At 36.8% G+C, this 13,655-nt stretch overlaps 1 protein-coding gene across 5 annotated transcripts in view; it reads left to right on the forward strand.

Moving 5' to 3' along the window:
• Positions 1-13,655, forward strand: part of EPHA7 (EPH receptor A7) — a 166,082-nt gene that overhangs the window by 133,584 nt on the left and 18,843 nt on the right. For 4 of the 5 annotated variants that reach the window (XM_018918282.3, XM_009093552.4, XM_009093545.4 and 1 more), the window contains exons 10-14: positions 1,881-2,006; positions 6,064-6,249; positions 6,809-6,870; positions 7,828-8,037; positions 9,108-9,257. In XM_018918282.3, coding sequence (XP_018773827.1) covers positions 1,881-2,006; positions 6,064-6,249; positions 6,809-6,870; positions 7,828-8,037; positions 9,108-9,257 — 734 coding nt within the window. The remainder of the gene's footprint in view (positions 1-1,880; positions 2,007-6,063; positions 6,250-6,808; positions 6,871-7,827; positions 8,038-9,107; positions 9,258-13,655) is intronic. The other variant, XM_018918273.3, reaches the window with a different exon arrangement.

Genomic DNA, 13,655 nt, shown 5'->3' on the forward strand with positions numbered 1-13,655 from the left:
GCTGTGAACACCAGTTTGGTGGCCTTTTGCTCTATAATAGGTAGTCAATAGGTAGTCATTCTTCTGCACTGAGGTACCAGACTGGATTTTCAAAAACCTAACTTACAACAAGCTTAGAACAACAACTTACTTAGAACAACAACTTACGAGCAAACATTTTTTAAGCAGATTTTAAAGCAGTGCATTTAATGGACCATCATATATTCCATTTCAGTTCCCTTCATCTCTCTTTGACCTCAAGTGCTACACTTGAAGATACAACTACAATGGAGGAGTTTAGTCAAGCAATTCAGATTTATATTTGGTTTCCTCCTCCCTTTTTCATCTAACAATGTCTGTACATGCAGGCCAGCATTATTTCACGTTGTTATGCCAGGATAGCCTTGGCCTGTCAAAATGTTTTATGACAGCTTGAACAAAGACCTGTCAGAGGCCCACTTGAGATTCACAAGGTTACTTCCAGTCCAGGCCCTTTATCACAAACACAAGAGGATGTCTCCTTCTCCATCTCCTTGCCTCAAAGCACTACTACCAGAGGTCAACCTACTGCTTAATTCTCATTTTCTCCAGTCTCTTTTGGTTTTAAGAAGTAAATATTTATAATTAAAAAAAAAATCAGCATTCAAATTTCCAATGCAATTAAAAGAACATGCATTTAAATACATTCTGTGACAGATAACAACATCTGGGCAGCATTTCAAATAATTTCCCTGGATGTAAATTCATTATGTTACTAAAGCAATTTCTCTAGGTTTATTTTATTTTTCTTATGGTTTGTGGATTTATGTCATTAATACCATCTAAAACATAAATACACATGATTACTAAGCTGTTTTTCAATATCGTTTCGAATGAAATATATTTTATGTTAAATTCAAAGAATACAATACAACTGAAAATTATTTATGTTTTGTATTGACTTTTGATCCTGTTCTTGTTTGTATCAATTAACAGAAGAACATTTTTGCATTTTCATATTGAGTTTTAATTCACTGATTTAATTAAAGCTCAAGAGTATAATCCTTGTGAGCAAATTTATATCATAAAAATTGATTGATTAATAGATTTGCAGGAGCTTGTACTTTGATCAGAATAGCAAAAGATAATTTACCTGAATCATCAGCAAACTGAGAGAGAAAACTGCATGCTGCCTGGGCTGTACTAAGCATGGAGAAAGAATGAGCAAAAAACAAGTTGCTGCATATTATTCACTTAGGTGCTTGAGAGGGGAGATAATTGTGCCAAGGAGGCCACTTTGCCTTCCTGTGCCTTTACAATTTGGCTGCAGGTGTTTCTCATGTTCATATTGTAGTGCAAGAAATGCACCTAAGGTTGTAATTTCTGAGTGCTGTGAATAGTTTGACTATTGCCACAGTCTACAAACAATATTATATTCAGTAGATTAAGCAAATTCAAGGGGGTGGAGGAGCCTTTCAAATCCCACTAGAGGAGAGAAATAAAGAAATGCTGTTTACACATCCTGGGTGAAAAGGATAAGATGTCCTTACACGGAAAAGAAACTTTCACCTCCTCTGCTGGCATTATACCCTTCCCCCTTTCCCCACTTTGTTTTGACTCCCAGTCAACCCTTGCATTTTATTCCATTAAGCACTATTTAATATTTATTATTTCTTTCAGTTCAAGAGGAGATGCAGATGCTAATGTTAGTCATTTTTTAGAGATGGGATTGTTTATACTTGTGTCAGCATGCTTGCAGATGATGCCTAAAAGTAAGGTTGCCTCTCAGAGTGGCTCTGGCTCAGGCGGCATGGAAACAGGTTCACTCTTCCAAGGAGCACTCTGCATAATGAAATTCCTGGGCTGACTGCACAATAAGTGCTTTTGCTTCATCACAGTCATGCTTTCTTACATCATTACAGTTAAATTTCCAGGCACCAAAACCTACATTGACCCTGAAACCTACGAGGACCCAAATAGAGCTGTCCATCAATTCGCCAAGGAGCTAGATGCCTCTTGTATTAAAATTGAGCGTGTGATTGGCGCAGGTAAGGCTGCCGTGGCTTCCTGATTCAACTGTTCCATTTAGCCGGGATCGAAACTCATTCATCATAATGACAGGCAAATAATTATACCTCAGGTACAGAAGAACTTTTTGAATTTGCCAGAGTGGTTAAGAGCAATGAAGCCGCACTTGCTTCTAAAATGTAAAACAAACAGGGGAAAAGTCCAGCTACAACTAAAAAAACCCAAATAAATGAGTAAATTAAAAGTCTTGCTTGACATTGAAAGCTTATGGGTTTTTAATCAAGTATCTGCTGTTAAAATTAGAACTGGGGGGAGCGGGTCAGTTGTGCTGCCTATTATTTACTGTCAGAGTAAAGGCGTTAGGCATTTGTGCAAATTCTGCTTGCTTGCCTTTTGCAATGGGGCTTTTTGACCTCTGCAGCTTTGTTCACGTGAGTAAGGAAAACTGGCTGCAGCACAAAATCTTTAACAGAGAGTGGGAAGGTCTTGTTTCTTTATAACAAAATCTTCCCTAAGGCTGTTTTTTCTTCTACCATTTTTCTTTTTGATATTTTATGAATACAAAAAGTTATTGTTTAACTTCTTATGACTGATTGTAATTGCACCAGCACTACATTGCTTTTTTTTCTCTTGAACTGTCTACCACCTACTTAAGCCATGGTGTTCATGCTCTAAAAAGGCAGTTTCATTTGTTTGCTTTAATAAGATACGTGACATTTTTATTGCACTACTCCATGTAGTGAAATTAAGTTTCCATGAGTAAGAAAAATATCAAATACTTTGGATTCCTGGAGGAAATGTTCTTTTGCTTTCCTGTTGTTTTATATAAGTATTAATCGAATTCTTTTAAAATCACCTGTAGTTTAGAACTGTAAATTACATGTTGTGGCATTATTTAAAAACAGAAGAAGAAAAATCTCTAGAATAAGTTGTTTTACCTGTAAAAAAATCTTTACACTTAGAATTCACAACACCTTTTAAAAGTAACCTCAGTCATGTTGAATCATGTCTTAAGCAAGGAGTAGTACATTGAAATTAACCAGACTGCTGAGAAAATTATTCCTTCTATGAGTAAGAGCATAAGAATCCAGCCCTTGCTAGCTAGTAATTTTTGTGATGCCAGAATGGCAGCATCTCTTCTAATAGATACACAATATGCAAGATTAGCATAGAAAATTTGCTGAGCTTTATCTTTTGCTTTGAGTTAAAAAGCTACCAGCATAGCAACAGCTCAGAGCACAAAGATATATTCAGTTGGATTTTGCTTATGCCTTCTGAGAAAAATGCTGAAAACACTTGAGCTGCGGAGTATACAGTTTAAAATGCATTTTCACTGTTATGACAAATTCCAGAGTGTTAATTTTCCTTGACTGCAGATGAATTTATTTTTTTATTTTAATGAGTATAATTGATAGCAAAAACAACTAACGTGTCAGTAGTGAATCTGAAGAAAGTTAATTAGGAGTGCAGTGGTGAAAGCATATTGTGTATCATGTTTAGCTATGGCTTTAACCTGTTGATGTAAATAGCAAACAGGAGTGAAATGAAATGCAGTTCCAGGAGCAACAGAAGCAAACAGACCCAAAGCAGCAGAAGAAGAATACGGAATTCTGCTAGTGACAGCACCAGAAAAGCCACTTAGCAATCTCAATATGCATCAGCAATGCTGGCCACATCAACTATTGAGTAGTGCCACATCTCTCAGACACAAACAGGGTGCAAGTATGCTTGTACTCAATTTGCATGAGGGATATGTGCTTTCCTCGCCAACATTTTCATTACCATCCCGCTGTGGCCACCTGTCAGATACAGAATATGGTGTCCACTATGTTAAGTTGTTCATACCACCCTTCCTTTGTTTTAGCCTCTGCTTTGTTGACATGCTGAGCTAGTGGCTGTGCGGCTGTGCAGTATTCCCTCTCTTCTTGTCATATTTTCCAGTTTATTTTTGGGCATCATTTCAGCTGAATGTACTATTTTCTTGGGAATAAAAGTAGTTCATTGGCCAGCATCCTGGCCTGAAATGCATAACATACAAGTTGAAATTTCTTGTTTGCCCAAGTGTGTGTGATCTGCCTTTGGAAATCAATCAAAATCAGATCACAGAGAGCTGGAAAGGAGTTGAGCCTTAGTGTCTCCTGTGCCAAGTATCCTAATTACCTGGCTCTGAAATACCACAGACACACAGACACAATCCTATATTCACGTCTTGTTTTCGGCACAGAATGAAACAATTTTGGAAAGTACTGCTAGAGAAAATTGTTATCCTTTAGGAAGTTCTTGTGGCTGGAAGCTGTGAGTGGGGTGAGTGGTGAATTCATTAATAGTCATCCACATTGCTAATGAAGTGCAGGAGGGAGGTTAAGGCACCAAGCTAGGGGCAGGAGCAGCTAGTTGTTCTTAGCTCAGTGCCCAAGGATGGCTGAGGATAATAAGCAGGCAGGAACACTTGTGTGGTCAATTAGCTTAGGTACAGCACAAGGTGTATGGAATTAATTTGAGCTAGCCTTGGTTCAGCTAGCATAGAATATGAGGGACAGGAATTTAATTCTACATGCAGTCATCTCTATATCAGGGTCATGAAAAGAGCCATATGAGTGGAGCTTTGCTCAAACAAGTCAGTTAAAAATGGTCAAAGGTGTGGTCAAAGTTCTACCTTTCTGGATGAACTGTGAAGCCAAGACCCAGGTACTGCTTTTTTTATTTCCCAAAGCTCGATTTGGGGCTGATAGGAGAACAGAAGTGTTCAAATACTGGTGGTGTCATAAACAAGATTTTTTTGCAGCCCCCCCATCCATTAAAACACCTCAACATCTGTCTCTTCAGGCGTTCAGCCCAACTTCAAGCATACTTCTCTCCACTGACAGCCATACACCTTGCCAGTGTGCGTGTCCACTTAAGTCCTGATCCCACAAGGTTTCTCACAAAAGGATTCTCTAATCAAACTCTCTGTATAGGTCTTGTCTAGTTCAGTCATTTTTTTCAGCATTCATCCTAAAACATGTCTTAAATGTAGGTGTGTCTGCATACTTGTGTATACGTAACAGCTTAATGTTAAGACACTCCACAGGTATGCAGGAGAGAAATTTCTGACTTGATTTGATTTGAGGGAGGGATTTTGAACCTTATCTCTTAAACTCCAGATGAGTTTGTGAACTACCAGATTATTCAACATTTTTATAGTAATCTTTTATTCAGTAACATCTGTTACTACCTTCTTCTTCTATGTATACAAAGGAGATTTTTCTTCCTGTCTGCAGAATTGGAGGTCTCACTTTTGCTCTCTGCTGACACAGCTGTGAGGCAAGGGACAATTCTTAAATCTTTGATAATCTCATTAATAGTGAGGTAGATATATTGCCATTCAGCTCTACATCTCACATGCTTCCATCTTCTTTTCTGTCTGATGGAGTCCAATTATTTCTCTTCCAGATCTGGTTGTTAGGGCTTTTTTTGGTGTTCTTGCTGGCTGTTTGGTCTTTTTTATCACAGGCTTCTTCAAGTTTAATTGTCTGTTAGTTTAGAACCTTTTACAAACTTGCAGTATTTGTCTGTGTTTATTTAATGTAAGAAAATTGTTATAAGTCACACCTTTCATTTCATAATCCATAAAGTAAATTATGCTGCTTGAAGGTAATAATGTAGTGCTTCATTTAACACCATAAGGATGCTAAATTAAAAGCAGCTCTGCAAGACCTGCCTTTTGAAAAAAAAAGCCTATTGAAACCAAAGATAGCAGGGAAACCATGAATGACATTTTTACTTAGGAATGGTATTACTATTTTAATAATAGTATTTTCTTATAAAAGCCACTTCATTTTTTATTTTCTGTTTTGAAAAAATGCAGGAAATTATTAATGCGTCTCTTAAAATATTCAAATAATAGTCCCGTCAGTTGGCTTAACTGAAGTGTTTATTCCATAGGGGTCAGCAATTTGTTTAAGGTGCATGCCAAAGTAATCCATTTAAAATATGAACACATTAAATTTAAACACACACTTAGGTGGCTATTTGAATCAAGGCCTAAGAAAAATACTGGTATTCAGAGTAATTCAGCATTGATCTACTTCATTTTAGGAGAGTTTGGTGAAGTGTGCAGTGGGCGTCTAAAGCTTCCTGGCAAGAGAGATGTTGCAGTAGCCATAAAAACTCTGAAAGTTGGCTACACTGAAAAGCAGAGGAGAGATTTTCTGTGTGAAGCAAGCATCATGGGACAGTTTGACCATCCCAACGTGGTTCACCTAGAAGGAGTTGTTACCAGAGGTAAGCAGCAGCTCGGTCTGTCACTCAAATAACAACACGATGGCAGAAATTTCTCTGCCTTATTCATGGTCAAAGATTCAAATTATAAACAGACTGCACACTCCTAATGGATTTTCTCCTGATGCGTAACTAACTAAAACAATACTTACTTTATGCTACAACCTGAGGAAAAAAATTTAGATGCACACATGATTAAAAGATGAAGTACTTTGAAACATATTATTTTTCTAGTTTCACTTAGCCTCAAAGACCATGCAGAGAGATAAGGTTTCTCATGTCCTTTCATATAATCTGAAGTGTCATTATTCCAGAGTCCTGTTCACACAGCAGGAGTTAGGAGAGCACACTGACTTTTTGATTTGTATGGTTCGATTTTATGAATCATGACCACTTTCCATGCAGATATTTAAGAAATTAGAGCTCTGTAACAGTGCTGGAGGGCTCAGAAATGTTCAGTGTCTGAATGATTCAGTCCTTCAAAGGAATAGCGTGTGTTTTATCAAAAAAAGGCACTCCATTTGTTTTACTGTTCTCAAATATCTGTCTTCTTTTCTTTCAGGGAAACCAGTCATGATTGTAATAGAATACATGGAGAATGGGGCCTTAGATGCATTTCTTAGGGTGAGTACCAAAATGAAAACATATATAAACATATTTAAAGTGACATATATTGTATAATGACACTTTAAAAAACATGTCTTATACCTATATATATATACATACACACGCATATATCCTTAAATGTAATTAAAATATTCATTATATTTATATTATATTTGTTATATTTATTAAGTATAATTAAAATGGTTTTCAGTTTGTAATGGAGTTTTGATCAATACTAGCAGGTTCTCTAGCAAAACCAGATCGGAAATGAGAAGATCAGACAGGAGCATGTGGGGGCGTTCTGGAATTTGTGTGATTTAGAGTGGCATGGACATGGTGGGTTTTATTATAGCCACCAGTTGAAGTTAAAACCACTGATACCTGAAGTCCAATCTTTAGCCTTTTGGGAGCAGAATTTTACTGTGTCAGCATGGTGGAAATCAGTATAAAAGAATCCCTGCATGAATTAAGATTCTGTTTAAGAGATGAACAAATTAAAAATAAGTGTGGATTCAGAACAAATTAGCATTTTTAAAGTATGTTCTGAACTCACCAATTCTGACTCCTTACCAGGTATGCATGTCAGGGTGAGATGATATGTAAACAGTCCCTAGCTAGGGTTACAGAAAGGAGATAGTTCTTATTTTCTTGATGCAAATAATTCTGAGAGATGAAGAGCATACAAGCAAATTATAAGAACATTAGGAAATCTTCATTAGATAATCTCTCCTGGAAATGAGTTGCCACGAGTTAGTGAGAAATATACAGTGGTTGGCAAGTTTTGTTACTACCAGTACATTAATAACTCACATTTCTGAACTGGATGCACTGCTTTATCTCTGAAGGAAGTGTGTTTGAGGTGAGTTTCTTTGCCACAGAAGGAGTAAATAAGTGGAAGGCTGAAGTCATAAAACTAATCCGTATTTCTCCTCTCAGCTATACTAACAAGAATTGCTGCTCCTTTCTTCCCTCCAGAAACATGATGGGCAATTTACTGTCATTCAGCTAGTGGGAATGTTGCGAGGAATTGCTGCTGGAATGAGATATTTGGCCGATATGGGATATGTACACAGGGATCTCGCAGCACGCAATATTCTTGTCAACAGCAACCTTGTTTGTAAAGTATCAGACTTTGGCCTTTCCAGAGTTATAGAAGATGATCCAGAGGCTGTCTACACTACAACCGTAAGATAAATCAATGGGTTTTAATAGTTTTGAGATACGGTTATTTAGAAGAAGTGTATCTTCTGGAGAGTATAGATAAGACAAATACATTAATTGATGGGGGGTTTTAGCCAGAAAAAAGGAAGAGTCTCTGAAGAAATCTGTTTCTAATTAGGAGATAATATTTTTGTAAGAACATAATTTTTTATTTGACAAAGTTCTAAGCACGGTATGGTATCTTCTTTATTCCATTTTTCTTGATTTTCTGATTGAACATATAAGGAAGTTTTACCCACAAAAATTTTAAAAATCTAATATACTATGAGTCAATTAAAATATTTGTAGGCTGTTACTATTTTTCAGGCTAGATTTTATCTCGCCAAAGGGAGAGACTAGCTGGAGGCTAGTCTGTGACAAAGCTCAACTCCTATATTTTCCCTTGCTTTTGGGTGGGACGCTTTTCTTAAATATGCATTCATCAGGCACACTATGCTCTTTATTCTTTTGTTGAGCCAGCTCCACTTTCCCACCCATGGGGCCTCCCTGTACCTATTTTCCCATGCTGAGGGAAGGAGGGGCCCCTGGAATCTGCTCCGACAGGCACAAGGATCCAGGAAACCACACCGGTGCTCACGGCTGTCACTCCTGCCTTTGGGCTCTAAGTGGGATCCTGGTTTAAAAATGTCAGACCAAGATTTTGGAGGAGCCATATGACAAGTCAGTGGGATTTATATGCACAGGTTGCGATTCCCCTCACCTCGCTTCAGCCAGCCAGGAGTTAAGTGGCTAGTGTAAATCAGACATCTAAGCAGCCCTTTAAATCTGTGGAGGGATAAACAATTCCAGAGAAATTCATTCAAGGTAGCTTATTCAAGTATCTATGTTCCAAGTTTTTTAAGGTACTAAATTTCCTTAGACACCTTTGAAAATTCTGCAGTCAGTCCACCATAGCAGATCATGTAAGCGCTGCTCTGCTCTTGATGTTGATGGAAATAGTTATAAATGTATTCTATGGGTGAAAAAGAGAAAAATTTCTTCCTTTTTTTTTTTTTTTTTTTTTTTTTTTTTTTTTTTTTTTTTTATGTTCATAGGGTGGAAAAATTCCAGTGAGATGGACAGCTCCAGAGGCCATTCAGTACCGCAAATTTACATCAGCCAGTGATGTGTGGAGCTACGGAATAGTTATGTGGGAAGTAATGTCTTATGGAGAGCGGCCTTACTGGGACATGTCAAACCAAGATGTAGGTTTGTCTGTTCGTGAGCATGCCTGTGTGTTAGTAAAACCAAAATTGCATCTTGTAAACACATACATATGGATTTCACTAGAAATGCATAAAATGTTGGTTTAGAAATAAGACTTATCAAGGTACTGGTGGTTGTCACAAAATGAAAAAGTTACAGAGCTTTCACTTTTTACCAAAATCAAAATCTTTTTTTTTTTGCCCCATGGATATTGTAGGTTTCTGTCCTAAGTAACAATTAAAACTGGAACATCAAAAATAATAATATGGGGTCTTCACTTTACTATGCTTAAGCATGGAAGGAATTAATTTTTTTCCAATAAAAAATAATTCTGAGGTTTTTGACCTTAGAGCAATGATTAATCATTTGAAAAAAGTTGTTAAAAGTCTGAGTGGCAGTTAATGACCTACTTTAGCTTTTTCAAGTTAATTATGCTGATTTAAAAGTACCCTTGTTTGCATAAAATATGATCCAGAGCAACAGGTCAGCAGTAATAGAACAGATGGGTGTTAATCTTGACTTCTGACAGGAGTATCTATTAATATAGAAATTACACAGGAAAAAGCCATACAGGTGTGATAGATGTCAGAAAGAGTCTCATTTAAAGTTCTTCAGGTTGGAGCTTGAGTGGCTTTTTAATTGTTATTTTAATTTTTGATTGAATGATCAACATCAAAGTTGTAAAAAAAAAGATAAAAATGTAGATGATGAGTCAGTTTGGCACAGTGCAAAGTTGTTAATATTTGACAGGTTTCAGTGTCAAAGATTTCATGGACTGTCAAAATATGGGCAAACAAGTCCTTGGGGCAGAGAAAGAGAAATATTTACATTCCCCAGACACCCAGTAGAGTTTCATTTCTTTTGACACCTTCCTTCTGTACTAGATTCAAACATAAAAGAAGTCTGACAGGAATATAAGATGCCTCAAAGGCAAACCTTACCTATCTTTCAGGGAACAATAAGGAAAAACTTTTAAACAGAGGAGAAATTTTGATACCTGTATGCTTCTTAGATATTGAAAAGTATTCCTTCTGTTGAAAACTGCATGTAAAACACTTGAAAAAAACAGCTTTGAAAAAACAGCTAATGGCCACTTCTTACAATTTTATCCCTTTTTACCATCTTTCATTATAATCTTCAATAGCACATCCTTAAAAGATGCATCAATTGCTTGGTAAAATAATTCCAAATATTCTTGTATGTTGTGATCTTCAGGCATGTTCTTCCATACCATATACACATCCTACCAATCCCTAGAAAATCTATGATGCAAATATTTAGAATCACCTAATGATTTGTTATTTATTCTCCTTCAAAGTCACCAGTTGGAGTATTTAATGGTAATGAAAACTTCTAAATGTGTTCTTCTATTTTTGCACTTAATTTTCATTTTTTAAGTGTGTCATTTTGCCTAAAAGTGGAGTGTAGTCAAAGAGCAGACCAGATCTCCTAAATAATAGGCCTCCCTGACTTTGGATCTTTAGATAACATTTCTTTATTCCTGCCCTTCCTCCTTTAATTCATTGTTTTAGACTGATGGAGGATACATATTTGCATTGTGAACTCTTTTCAAGCAAACCCCTCCTTTTTGCAATGACCTGGGGCTAGGGTGCACCAGAAGAACACTCATCCTACAAAGGCCCTGCAGAGGCACAGCAGGCTGAGCACGGATGATAGACAGAGGTCCCAACTTCCCGAGCAGTGGGCTCACCTCAGCTTAATCCTTGCTAGTACCAGTAGCCCTCAAACCCCTCTTCCCCTATTAGACGGCTGATGTTCTTGCTCCCATTTTGTTTCTAACCTCAGTGCAGATTAGTTCTTCAGGGAAGGGCAAGGCTATAGTTTTGGATTTCTTGCCATTATTATAATCATTAATTTTTATTATTATTGTATGACCATAGTCAGAGTTACAACATCACATTGTCCAGTTACCCTCATTTAATACTTCCTTGTTGACATCTAGAATATAAAGTAACCAGACCTGGTCTTCTTCTATCCTGTTTTGCATCCTCAGCCTGCCTATTGTAAAAGCATAATCTTAACAGTATTCCCTTTTACTCTTTTTGCAGCAAAAGCAGAATTTCAAAAACCACTTGTGGGAAGTGTAGATAATATAAATCAATTCTGTTAGTGAGAGCTCCAGCTGTTTTCTCTTTGTAGGTTTGCTTATTAAAAAAAAAATACTGCATCTATTTAATTTTCTTTGAGTACTGATGTTTTGAACCACACCTTCTCCTTTCTTAACAGAGTGGACTTTACTTATCAATATTTTAGAATATTTTTTCAATGTTTTGGATATTCACAGCAATTCCATCCATCTCTATCTGACTCATTATTTCATATTTCCCAGTTTCACCCTTCTTGCTCAGAATACACATCAGAGGAGCTGATTCTGAAGGAACACCTTTCAAAAACACCATCATCATCATCATCTTGATTCCCTGTTCTCTTCAGGTTTATCTGCAGTTCGTAGTGAATGGGGAAAACTCCTGTTCTGATCCCTTCATTCGTGTGTCCACTGTCCCTTACATTCTTGGATAGAGTCTCATGTAGATAGTTTGCCAGTTCTAAGGGTATTAGATATTTTGGTGGTTGCACTGTTGTTGCTGGCACCTACTTTTTTATTTCTCATTGGTGATCTCTGCCTTCTGACCTCTTAAGCAACTACTTCATTTGTAGTAAATCATACATAGCATGCTCAAAGTGCTTAATACCTTTTTCCATTTAGAGGGTCAGAAATTCCTGCATTACTTTTCACAGCACAGCAATTGTCCTGTGCACACTGTAGATTATTTTACACTTTCATTGCACTACTACTTCTAAGCATAAGGAGCTGTTCTTTTCTTTTTCCTCTTAATATAGCTCTAAAGGATCTTGCATTATACTTTTAATGTTTTCTTCACTATATAGCTCTGTTCTTCCAATTTCCCTGTTCTTCTGCAGAAAACCTCTCTCCACACCCTCTCTGACAGACAACTTCAACGTTTGTAAAAGGTCACTGCACTCAGTCTTCAAGGTGTGAATGTTTCTGCAGGAATTGAATATTTCTCAGTCATTTTTGAGCTGTAGGACAGTACTGTCATTCTAAATGTTCAGAGAGAAAGCTGAGGCCTAGGGAGATGAGGCAACTTCCCTGAGGTCAAAAGGACATTCTGTGACACAAAACTGCAGTCAGTGCCTTACCACTGGGCTATACCTTCTCTTTTTACAAAATTTCTTTTATGCAAAAGGTTTTGATAGAAAACCTGGCTGGATTTCAGCCAGCTTTTTGAAGGTCATTCTGTATTGTCTGCAGTTCTGTCTACTTTGCAGTCCACTACTTCTGCATTTTCTCACACAACCTACAGAATATTTTCTTTCTGAGTTTATTATTTTTACTAAAACCTGGATATTCACCACCTTTGTTTATCATACCAGATCTACATCCCAGAACTACATCTAGAACAGCTTCTGATTTTGCTTTCTATACAAAATGAGGGAGAAGACAGTCCTATGCACTCCCCTTCAGGAGCAAGCACCCTTCCTTAGCAATTCTAATGCTGCTGTGTCAGTCAATGTCAGTATACTTGAAATCCCCCATGAACAGTGTTTTAGCCCTTTTTCACTAGCTTTTCTTATCTGCCTTGCTTCCTGATGTGCTTTTTTATTCTGCCCTCAAGGTTTACAGCAGTTTGCTGTGATTTTACTTTATCCATTTTTATTTTTTACTTAAATCCAAATGGACTTGGCTAAGGAAGTCAACGGGTGGGTGTAATTCTTGGTTCAGACATTTATGCTGTCTTTTGATCATATCATCATCTAGCAGCATCTCTTATTAAATCTAACTTTCTGTGATATATTAAAATAGCATTTACCCAGGTCTTTCTCTCTCACATGACACAGTTCTGCTGCTTTATCATTCATATACATGGCTAGACATAGAATACAACTTTTTTCTTAGCAATTTCTATCTGCTAAACATTTTTCTTGGATCCTTTTATAATACCTTCAGGCTTCTTGTATTTTATATGTGCATGCACAGATATCCATCCATGTAAAAGTCAGTTGCTTCTACCACACACTCTTTCATAAAAACCTTGGGGCTAGTAATAATGCTTTCTGAAATAACTCAATTTATCAATCTATCTGCTGCTCCCTCAGTGAATTTAATTGTTGTTCCCTGCTACTCACTTGTCTAGGTAATATAGCTATGTTCTGCACATATAGAACAATATGCTTAATAAGCCCAAAGATAAAGCTGGGGAAATTATTTGAAAACTTGAAGGCTAGTGTCAAAACAACAGACTCACATTTTTGCAACACCGATGGCAAATTTTAGTTTATTGATTATTTTACTTTAATTTATTCTATTTTATTTTTTCTTAGATATTTGAACTGGGTAGCAGTAGATATTCTTT

Source organism: Serinus canaria, chromosome 3 (genome assembly GCF_022539315.1).
Source record: "Serinus canaria isolate serCan28SL12 chromosome 3, serCan2020, whole genome shotgun sequence".
In the NCBI taxonomy this organism is placed as follows: domain Eukaryota; kingdom Metazoa; phylum Chordata; class Aves; order Passeriformes; family Fringillidae; genus Serinus; species Serinus canaria.